This window comes from Rhinoraja longicauda, chromosome 2 (genome assembly GCF_053455715.1).
Source record: "Rhinoraja longicauda isolate Sanriku21f chromosome 2, sRhiLon1.1, whole genome shotgun sequence".
Lineage (NCBI taxonomy): Eukaryota > Metazoa > Chordata > Chondrichthyes > Rajiformes > Arhynchobatidae > Rhinoraja > Rhinoraja longicauda.
The window spans coordinates 92,006,148-92,018,624 of NC_135954.1; the positions used below are offsets into that span (position 1 = coordinate 92,006,148).

General features: G+C 33.4%; 1 protein-coding gene across 1 annotated transcript in view; it reads left to right on the forward strand.

Moving 5' to 3' along the window:
* LOC144607352 (meiosis-specific coiled-coil domain-containing protein MEIOC-like) overlaps positions 1–9,844 on the forward strand; it is a 41,942-nt gene extending 32,098 nt beyond the window's left edge. The window contains exon 8 of the mRNA XM_078424128.1: positions 1,858–9,844. Coding sequence (XP_078280254.1) covers positions 1,858–2,123 — 266 coding nt within the window. The 3' untranslated portion in view covers positions 2,124–9,844. The remainder of the gene's footprint in view (positions 1–1,857) is intronic.
* The last annotated feature ends 2,633 nt before the right edge of the window (positions 9,845–12,477 follow it).

A 12,477-nucleotide genomic window follows, 5' to 3' on the forward strand; every position in this document is an offset into this window, starting at 1 on the left:
AAAAACTAAAGGAATGACATTTGTTCTTTGTACTTTTTTATACCTCCAGTTTTTCCCTCTCCCCTGTGACTCAGTCTGAAGAAGGGTCTTGACCCGAAATGTCACCCATTCCTTTTTCCCAGAGATGCTGCCTGACTCACTGAGTTACTCCAGTATTTTGTCTGTAAGCCAGCATCTGCAGTTCCTTCCTTCACAGTATATTAATTCCAGGTCTCTGTTTACATGCCTCCAACGTTAATAAAATAGAATTGAATGATCCATTGTTAACATAAGCTCTCATTCTTGTTCAATTTCCAATATCAAAAGGGCATTACCTTCATCCTACATGGCAAACATTTTGACAGCTCGACAGGACAGATTGGTCAGATGCACCAGGCTCATGCTATTTGAGCATATCAATTAAATAATCCTTAACTGACTTTTTTTCTCCTCTAAGAAACTATTTGAAAATGAACCACTCTGTTTGTAACCTTAGTGAAATATTTGAACCTGAGATGAGTTATGCTCGATGTATCTGTGCTTGTTGCTAAAACTGTCTTATTGAACAAAGTTCCTATTCAATTAATTTGCTATCAGAATCGGAATAACCTTTATTGTCATCCAAAAAAACAAGTCTTTTGGACGAGATTTTGTCACCCACAGTCCAACAATAAGAGCAATAAAAGTAAGCAATTAATTACACACACAATCACAAACCAACACAAAACAAAAAAAAGAAACATCCATCACAGTGAGTCTCCTCCAGTCACCTCCTCACTGTGATGGAAGGCCAGAATGTCTTTTCTCTTCCCTTGCCGTCTTCTCCCGCGGTCAGGTTGTTGGAGTTGCCATGTTCCAGACCACGTTGAGGTTCCAAACCTCAAACAGATTTGAACAATGAAAGAAATAGAAGTTGGAGTAGTCTGGTTGTCCCATTAAGCCAGCTCTGCCACTCAATAAGATTATGGTTTAACCTGTGCCTCATTCATATTCCTGCCCTAAAATTATATAGCCAGAGTCTTCAAAATTCTAATGCTATCAGCCTTGAATATACGAAGGATCCACAGGTCCATCAGATAGAGGATTTCAAAGATTTACAACCTTTCACTTAAAATAAATTTCTTCTCATCTCTGTCCTGAATAACTGCTATCTTCTGAGGCCATTGGTCTAGTTCTGGGCTGCCCAATCATTGCCGACGCATGATCTTGCCTTAATCATATTTGATGTTAAAATTTTCACCCTTATTTCTAAATCCCTCGATTCCACCCTTTCCATCTCCATTCTCCTCAAATCCTTTAAGCCGAGGTTATCTGTGTGTTTCTAATTCTGGACAATTGATATCCAAATATAAGTAATCACAGCACCAGCTCACAACTGTATCTTCAACTGGAGTTCCTTAGCTCTGGAAATCGCTCCCTAGATTTATCATTTTTTCTAATATTCCTCCCTTTAAGATACTGCTTTAGCTTCTCTTCAACTAACAGTTTGGCCAAATCCCCTAATGTTCCCTTGTACTTTGGCATGCACTCTTATTTGATCATCATCTTATGAAACACTTAAATAAAGTTTGTTTTGTTATCATTACTTTTTAAATTGAATCCGAGGCCAACATATTCTGTTTAGTTCATGAAACACTGAGATAGAAAAAAAATAATAGCTGAGAAACTTCCATCGATAATAACACAATAGCCTTTTTTACTCATACATAGGGTGCCTATTGACCAAAGTAAATTTTTGGATTTTTTTTCCGCATGTCTAGTTAATACTTGAGTATATTGACTACTAAAGCGATTTTGCTTCATTGTCTCACCATGTCATACTGTCTATAGATAACTTCTAAGCCTGTCCTGTTAAGGTTTTTTTTAAATTGTTTTTAGATGTTTTAGCTCTGGCAGCTGCTATTAAAGACCTAACCATTTCAACGCGAAAGGCTCGCACTGCTCTCTGGTGTGCACTGCAGATGACCTTGCCAAAAATTTCCTTGGGAGCTTTGGTCAAGCATGTTGAAATTGAAAAAGCATTAAAGGAGCTGTGTCAAGGAGATGCTGTCAAAAATGAAGACGAAGTGTCAATTGAAGAGAAAAAGATGAAGTCTGAATTGGATCATGCTGGATGTACAGCAATAAAAAGAGAAGTATGCTAAAAACAAAAGAGGCTGCTTAAAATGCAGCAGCTTTTGTGAATTGTCATGGAATATTTCAAACCGTGGGTGGAGTCTTCAAAGTCGTATTGTTTGTATTGTGTGAAATTCTAGGGATAACAGTAAGCTAGCTGTTAAATACCGGTGATCTGGGTGGTAAGGGAAAGTTGCAGTCTGGGATGAGATTTGAAAGGGAATGTGGAAATTAATGAGTTGGTTATCAGTGTCTTGAGAGAATCTGGTGTCATTTTTGATAATTTCAGTAAGAAAATTGTTACATAACGTTTTTTGCAACCTTGAGTTATTTCTGCTGCTTCAGGATTTTGGCAGGCATTTCTATTTGAAGCAGACTTTATTATACATCATCGGATGATAACTATGCAGTTCAGAAGATTGCACAAATTCTTGTGTGGAAGTGAAGAGTAATAAAATGCCTTTTTTTATCACGGAAATAAGAATTTGAAATATAGTAAATGAGAAATGAAATACTGAGATTCAGTAACAATGCAAAGAAAATGGTACAGTTAGTAATTTTACTTAACACCCATTTTGGGGCCTGGTTTTGTCACAATTGAGATATATAAAGAATTTTCATCATTTACCGTATTTTCAAAAAGGTAGTATAATTTCTTCTACAATTGAGTTTTTAAATAAATTAATGAATGTTCTTTCATATCTTACAATTATGTAGTATATTCTAAATTACTGCTTTAGATTATGGAAAAGTTATTGGAAACTGCAAAAAACACCTGATCGGGTTGGGTTAGATAACTGACAATTAAATGACTAAGATATTAAAAAAGCTATCATTGGGCTTGCAAAAATAATATACTAAAATCTGCTCGAAATGCTCAGTTGATATATTTAATGGGCTATTTTTCCATTCTAACTGACATTATTATAGAACAATGTTCTTGTGTTTATTTGACATTTACTTCTTCAAATCCTAAATTTAGGTTGGGCCCTGGAACTTTGGAGCAGTACTGTCCATTTTCCATGGTATATCATTTAGCTAAAGAGGCTTGAGGAAGCATCGATTTTTTTTAAAACAGGGTTAAAATAATGGAGCTCTTTCAATAATTTCTGACTATCTTTAATTCTGCTTTCTAAATTGATCAAAAGATCAGATTATAATAACATATTGTAATCCACAAAACCAAAAATATGGTTACTTGGTAAAAGGTTACGTCTATCCAATCAACGAACAGTATTTTCAAAACTTATTAGTTAAGGTGTTGCAACTTTGTATGACATATTTAACAGTTATATTAAATTGTTTGCTCAAGGAAACTCAGTTATATGCCTGTGCATCCAAGAACATTTTAATCACCTGTGTTAAATATTTATCAGTAGACATTCAGTTTTTAACTTGATGAGTAAAGTATTCAGTTATATGGCTCTTTTCAGAGATAAACTGAAGAAACTACACGTGGCTCCAACACAGACATTTAAAGGTGCATCAGTAATTTTGTTAGCCTCGGGACTCATTTCACAAATAAATATATTCTTTTACTTAGATAAGGATTAGGTTATTAAAAACAAAAACATTCCAGAATGTATGTAATGTTTAACAGCCTGTGGAACCAATGTAACATTTAGTTTTCTCATATTTTGATTTGTTTTTCATTTTTAAACATCCTCTTTATGTAGTATGGTTAACCCTTTTTTTCAATTCTTAAATCACAGACCATGGACATGCATGATTGTCTGTGCTGTAAAAACCATAATTGCTGGGGTTTTCATTAAGTCAAGCCTGATCTTGCACTTAACCATAATAAGCACATCCAGCAGCAGCCCAGAGATTGCAGTCAGCTGAGACCTATATTTTTATTCATCCTCACCATATATGAGATACTAGGATTGGTTTTCAGCTTATTGCCCAGGCGTAAAAAGGTAACCTATTAAAGAAACTGCTCTATTTTAATTTTCAATATCAGTTTTGCATCTGGATTAGAATTTGATAACCAAGTCTGAATATTTTTTAGCCCTTGATTACTCAGTGATATCCATTTGAAAGCTTGCAAAACTTTAAAGTATGTTTGGAATAGTAGTTTAGTTGTAGTTGGATGAGGGAAGAAATGAAGGCAGGAGAAGAATCTCACTAATTTTTTTGCTACATCTATAGTTTTCATCTCCAATTTAACTTAATATTTTACTCCTGAATGTTTTCCATTATATTTTGACTACTTTACTATTTGGAGCAAAAATGTCTCCTTTTCGTTTCAAATTTCACATATAATACGAATTGCTAAATGGATTTAGAAAATAAAATTAATCTTCTCTGGGAGAAGAAACAGTCTATGAACCACAGTAACAATCAATATGACCTAGCTTGGCTTAATGGTAAATTTAATTTACTAAATAATATAAAATGACTAAAGCTCTACATCACTGAGAGGAGGAGAGTCAACATTTAAGATCTAAAAATGCAGTGTTAAGCCAAAAAAAAAGAATCTTGTTAATTCTACCTCCATTCTTCTAATGCATTTGCCATACTCAATCCCTACACTGATGAAAGCATCATTGAATTGAAATCCCAGAAATAGCATCTAACTTATTTAAGCATATTTTAAAGATTTTACCAGAGATTTCTTTGAAAATTTAATAAAAAACAGAAGTATTTTTTGCTATTAGTATACAATATTAAAATTAAATTATCTTTTTAATCTTAAAGCTTCATTAAAGTAGAAACATGGAAAACATTCTTCTTAGAATCATTTTCAACAATTTAGTGAGAGGACTTTTCGGTTGCACTTTTAGAAATATTGTAAGTGCATATTTCTTTATGTATTTCTGATGCTATCTAAAATGATTTTTCTACGAAATGTATAATTTTATCATGTTTGATTGCTGAGAAAGTTAAAATAGAAAACTGGGTGACAGCTTTCAATAACATTCATGGTTTAAACGTTCTTAAGTGGAAAAATGGGATCTCAGAAGAAAAGCTGCACTGTTTTGAATAATTTATCTACTAAAATCCTTTTTGTTCTCTTGGTGCACAATTAGAATATGTTCTCAGCCAGATGAGAGATTTATATTTATAATCTGCTCTGCTGTGGAGGATTCCATTCAATCTGAAACTTCCCCACAGCACAATATTTTAGTGTAGGTATCATCACTTTTTTTTCAGAACTAAAAGACTGAATGAGTGTGAGTGCTACATAACTTGGAATAGTTTCAGTTCGCCTCTGTATTTTGTATAAAATAATAACGATTACGAAAGAGAAAGAAATGTTACTCAGGATTAGTTCTTAGATTTACTAACCCTCTGTGGTGGGGAATTTAAAAGTAGGACCTGTATTTGATCTAGCATGCACTTAATGAAGATAAAATTGCTTTTTGTGACATCAGTTAAAAAGATTATAATTTTAAAGCATTCCATATTTATTTTAATATTGATTCAATCTTAATTTAAATTCAGATTTAGTATCTAATGTACTGTATTAATGGAATTATTCTTGCCAAACCTTCACAATAATCATATTAACTGTTACTCAGGAAATATATATTTAATATTTAGTTTTTTGGGTTGTATGTGCAAAGTATTTTCCACAAATCTAACTATGTACAGTACTAGGTTACCAAAGCTATTTTTGTTTAACTGATTTATTTTAGAATCCTATAAACCATTTTGACTAGAGCTAGTGATATACTGGTCTTCATACATGGGCTTAGACAATCAAAAGTCTTGCATTTTAAAGCCTTATGAATGTAAAGAAGGATTAGGATATTTATACAACTATTAACATAGGTCAAACATATAATTTTCTTCATTCATATGACACTACACTGTTGTCAATTTGAAGCTTTTAACAAAATTTACCATGTGATCTTGTTTTTATAAAATGGTATAATAAAACCAGGTAGTATTCATAGTTGTTTGTATTTGGGAAGATTCGCTCAGGGTGAAATCTCTTTGGGACTATGTTAACTGTCGAAAATTATATTTGAAGGCAAAGTAGTAGCTATGAAACATTAGTTTTGCATTAGCATAATGATATAAAAAGGCAGCATTGATCGTCTTTGAATTTAATTCTACTGAGGTCTGGCCATAGCAACCAACAAAACAATTAAAATGTTCAAGAATAAATTTTTCAATTTCTTCCTAATTGCATCTATATATTGTAATTATATTTTACATTTTCTGTACAGAATACAATTTTCTAGTACTTTAAATTTCACTTCCAATAGGCAGCCAAAATAAATAAGTTTTTGATTTAAAATATATTTACACTTATTAAATGTACATCTGATTAAACCAATAGGAATAATTTCAAAGTAGTAATGCATTTAAAATGTTTATACTCTTGCAGATCATGATTTTTGCTAAGCTTTTTTTCCACAAACCAGCAGCAGAGATCGATTTAGATCTGTTTGTGAGATCAGGTATAACAGGCCATAAAGGCAAATGATGTGTGGATAATTTTATATCAACTCAAATCAATGAAACGGTAAATTATGTCATGGATTATGGTTAATAGATAATGTCTCCCAAGAGCTCATCCAACTACCTTTTATGTGATCTGGATTTCTTTCTCCATCATTATTTCGGAGACTGAATACTAGGCTCCCACAATTCATTGGGTGCAGTTTCCCTCTACAATCCTTCAAATCTATGCGCCTCCGTGAATGCGTTTCTATAAAGATTATTTTTTTTCTCCTTACTTTGACTCTTAAAACTTTATATAATCAAATCGCTCTTAGTCTCACTTCTTCCAAAGGAAACAGCACCAAACTAATCGGTCTTTCTGGAGTTATAAATCTCTAGCCAATCTATATTCCATTCAGTCCATGGATACGTTTGTGTCAGCTAGAACTTTCTTTCCATTTCTCATTAATACAGTGTTTTAATCAGTACACCTGCAATAAATTCAAGTCCTTAGGAATTTTTATATTCAACATCCTGTTTTGTTTAAATCCCCTAAGTTTTTACTTTTTTTAATTCATCTTGATTGATATGTTGAACTTTGCTAAATACCGCACTAAAATCAATATGTGGCACCCTCATAACCTCCCCATAAATGTAATCATAATTGCACTTTAAAAGTAATTCATTGAATATAGTGTTTTGGAAGGTTATATACAATTAAAAAAAGTTTTTGTATGCCAATATTTTAAGAACTCCACTGGAAGTTGAGTATTAACATTTACTATATTTTTTGACAAAGGGAAAATATAGATCAACAAATTCAGTTAATAGAAAATTAATAATGAATGTTTTGAAGTTTTCCTTCTATCAAATATAATCTATTTAATCTATTCATGAATAATGAAATATGGAAGGTGATTCAGCTGTGCATATTTTGATTTTTGTTAAACTTAATAAAACATTTGTTTATACACTCAACCTTTGTCTTAAGTGCTGCTACGTGGCATTAGCCATATAGCTACACTTCTCCATAGATTTTATTTATTTCAACAGACTTGCACAATGCATTTCCAATTTTATATTCATTATCTTCGGATATTGGAATTTCTAATTGAACAGCTGTTCTCTTGCTAACCTGTAGAGTAGAAGTAAAAACCTTATCCCAAATCCTGTGAAAGTTTTAAAATAGCATTAATACTGTAAATTAAAGACAATGTATTTACCCATTTATTCACAAATGTTGCTTAATTTATTTTCCTTATTGCACGTTTTTTATTTGTAACTATTTTGGGATTATTTAAGAAAACTTATTTTTAACATGTAGAAATCACATTCATTTTTGAAGCATTTTGAGGAGTATATTCATTACTTGTAAATGAATGATTTAATTTTTGAAAAGAATTTCAAAATCCACAGAAATCAGTGCTGCCTTTAAGACTAGAATACAACATGCCTTTCTATAATAGGTTTACATTTCTCATTTTTGGTATAAATATTATGGGACTAGTTTGCTACAGAATTTAATGAAGCATTAAAGCCACACACGAGTATTTAATGTGTGATGATGTGACCTATATAACGAAGGGAATACAAGATGATTTGCTCAGAGATTTGGAAAATCTTAGATTTTGTTTACACAAATTTATTTTTGTAGCCATATTGGATTGTGCTCTATTAATGAATGTGTTGGGCATTGTAGATCATTTTTGGGTTATCTATATCTGTTAATTTGTATTCATGAAGTGTTTACTTCTAAATCGAGTTCTTGTGCATTTTATATATGGTAATGTGCCTTTTACTGATAATATACTAATTATATTTTCTTTCACTGTTAAAATCCTGTATGTACCTTAATTCAGCAGCTTTATAAATACTCATCGATGGATAAATATTGTTAATTTCTGCCAGCTAAATATGGAAAATCATAGTTATATAATGATAATGGTTAGCTAGCAGTGTAGCATGTTTATTTTATTAAATGTATTTGTATGTCTGGTTAAGTGAAAGGCATGCTTAATGGTACTGTTGTGAAATCAATCAACATTCATTGATTGGTATATCATGACATGGAATGTAATTTATGCAATAATCTACAACCTGTATTCTCATCCAATGAAGTTTGTTGTTCATGGTATCATTATGTTCTACCTTGGATCATTGTGACATTTGCTAACAACTTAATAGCTTTTAGGTGCTGGAAAGTCAAGAGGCACTTATATATACCTTTGCATTTCCTAGTTATAGCTGTGAATTTAATTTAACAAAGAGGGATTAGCCCTCAACACCTTTGACCAAAATTTGAAAACTTAAAAGCATTTGCGGTTCTTGTGTATTTCACAGATTTAAAAAATATATACTATGTTTAATCATGTCTTTTACCATGATCACCAACATTAGGTTCAAGTATCCAGGAAATTTGTTTTGTTAGATGTTTGTCTCACAAATAACATATTATACAAATATCGGGGAACAATTATCATTTTTTAGTTTTTGCATAAGTGGGGAACAATTTTCATGAAATAATTTAAGCTTTGAATAGTCTTTTTCACGGCACTTTCCTTGGGTGATATTGTCTTTAGCCAATGGAACAAATCATTTTTTTAAAGAACGTTTTTATTTAAATTGTGTGTTTAGCCAGAGACAACTGAAAATTGGCATGTTTCTAAATCACTGGATTTCTGGAATACCTTTGTGTTTTTATATAATAGAAAATTTCTTTAGTTTTCTTATGATAGGAGGGAACAGAGAATTTTAAATCCAGTGTGCAATCGCAGACTTCTGTGAGAGTAAATTGTATGAAAAGTAATTCACGATATTATCTACCTTGACAATGTTCTCTGGAATATTTTCAATGTTTTATGCATATAAAGGGGCAAAATATACACTGAGACACTGTATACTTAGTATGGGGAAAGATTATATTTTAGACCTGGTTTAGAATCATGTGGTTGGGTTGCTCTTCTCTGGTGACACTCCACAAATGAGTCTGCACTGGTGTGCAGGTGTGTTCATTTATTACTTATTTTACAAGGACAAAGTCTTGATCACATGTTTTCAGAGAAGTCAGCAGTACACAATGTGTAGACCAGTAATAACGTTTTGTTAATGAATGCTGTTTAATTATAATGCCCTGTCTTTGTGAATCACTTAAAATGTTATTTTGTTACAAATGTTTCCGAATTCAGTCTTGCTAACAATCACATTATTGTTAATTACAGTCAGCCGTGGCTTTTGAGTGCTGAATTATTTTAAAGTTACAGTTTATATTTAACTAAAGCGTGTAACAGCTTTGGAATTCTGTTTATAAACAAAGGTTAAAAATTAGCACATTACTGGAAAGAAATAAAAATTTGAAATAGTTTGATGTTAACCTTTTTGATTGTGTTTTTATTCCATGGCATTACACTGGCATTCCATGCATTTTAAAAGAAAATATCAATAAAGGATTAGTGTAAATGGGTCGTTGATGGTTAGTGCAGAAGGACCTGTTTCTGAGCCACATTTCTTTATGATTGAAATTGTATGATTCATAGGCACACATGTTGTGGTCATCCTAATTTTAGCAGATATACATACATATGTGCTTTTTGCTAGGGAGCTGTGTGCATTGCTTGGAGTTCTATTTAATATTTATAAAACCAGGATGTATATCTTGAAGACAGGTTTAAATCTCTGTATGCACGTCATTGAAGCCAGTTTTCACTGTAATTCAATTTAACAAATCTAACTGAAGAATTCCTGATGCCTCTCGTCAAATGTATGTATCCCTAATCATGTTAGTCACAATGACATGCAGGAACACACATGACTGGCATTTGCCAATTTATAAGTAGTGTTAACTATGCAATCACCAGCTTGTCTTAAAAAGCCACCTAGTTCATTAGTGTTCTTCAAGGAAGGAATCCTACCTACCTTAATCAATTTAGCCTATATGGGTCTTCAGACTCAACAATATAGCTGACTTTTCACTGTCTCTTCAGTTCGGGAGCAATTGTGAAAAGGCAGAAGAGGTAGGTGTGTTCTTGACTGCTCCGACAAAATGGAGCATCCTTTCTCAAAACTACAGTACTTAGATTATAAACTTCGATTCTTTTGGTTAGTGAGCCCCTTTTTTATGGGATTGCATTTGTGTTTACAATACTAAGATAATAGCATAGTGGATTTTTGCCCTTTCGTAAATCCTTTTGTGTTATCAAAAACTAAGTATGTCAACAATACAGAAGTTACGAAAACACAAAAGATGCTCAAAGGTATTATTTAGATAAAAGGTGAACATATGGAAGTATATTGACAGAGTTCCATGCCATCTAGGATTAAATTTCACAGACATTCTCACATCTGAGGATTTACAATTCCTGCAGGTAAAACTAGCAAACAAATTAAAGAATGATGTATGCTCACATTCAGTGTGAAAAACAATCAGGCATATGAGTGAGGTAAAAAAAGAGGAAAAGAATCGAACGGGGGTCAAAAAATTGAATTTTTTTTAACATTTACACACAAAATGACCAGTTTCAAGCCTCTTTTAGTGCATTTCAGAGTAAAAACAAATATTACATAATAATGTGAATATGTCACTGTACACTAATAAAATTTTGAATTAAATTCGCACATTAATTGATAAATCAGCCCAAAAAGGTGATAATTGGCTTTTCTGCTGTGTTTTATATTTTAACCCCGTCTTAATTAATTTAGTTATATAATCTTGTACTTAAATTTAATATTTACTCATTGCAGTTCCACCACTGATTTTCTGGCACTCTTGGTTCCAGAGCTTTGCTGGTTTATCCAGCTGGCCAAGGAATCCGGGTATGGGGATAGATGTGCTGGCTCCAGCTGGGCTGGAGTTCCAGAGCCCCGGCCGCAGGTTGTAAATTCAACCCACCGATCGACCATGGAAGTCCTGATGAGGTCGAGATTGGCTGCCTTGCCCAGCCTAGGTGCCACATTTTCGGGGAGACTTCCAGGGCACTGGGGTATTTCTCGCAGTACCTCTAGCGGCCAAATTGGCCATGGAAGTCCCGATGAGGTCGAGATTGGCTGCCTTGTCCAGCCTAGGTGTCATATTTTTGGGGAGACTTCCCGGGCGGTGGGTAGGGGAGGGAGATTTCTCGTGGAACCCCTAGTGACCTCTAGAGGAACCCGAGTGTTCATTACAAGTCTACACATCATTTTTTTTCCGATCCGATTTCTCCGTTTATTTGGCAAAGTGAAAAACGCGGAAATCATGCAAAAAGCGTAGAAAATTGATTTAAAAAATGCGGAAACGCGGAAAATTCATGCCTGAACAATGTCATTTATTTAAAACCTTATGGATGAAGTAACTTCAAAATGTCAAGATTAGCAACTGATGTTTGCAACCAAATGGGTAAATCTAGCACTTTAGGGCTGAATCAGGGTGATCCGTGATACTGTCTGAAGGATAGATATTGATCCTTGTTGAGCTATTTCTTAGGGCTCCTTCTAATTGGTGCCAACAGATTCTCTGCCCTTCACAAGCTCTTGTCAATTCCTAGATCTCAATGGGGTGAGTTCTCAGGCATTTGAGCTGTAGTTGATCTTGGCAGTGCTAAAGGGTTCGTGCATGTCATGGAGCAGAAACAGACTCTTCACACCAACTCGTTCATGTTGTCCAAGATGCCTTTCTGAGCTAGTCCCATATCTCTCTATACCTTTCCTAGCTATAGAGCTCTCCAAATGGTTTGTGTGATGGACTGGGCTGCATTGGCAATTTTGCAGTCTTGGGCAGAGCAGTTATACCAACCAGTGATGCATCCTGAAAAGAATCTATGGTGCATTTGCAGAAACTTGAATTATTGAAGAGGTTAAGCATCCTATTCTCTCGAAGGACTTTCATATTTCAACATTACTGTTATGACATATTCATGAACAGATTGGACATGGAGGAAGAAATTCTATGCTGTCGAAACTTCGTAAGAAATACTGGATTGTCAAAGCTAACTCAGCTGCAAGAGAGGTCATAAGGAA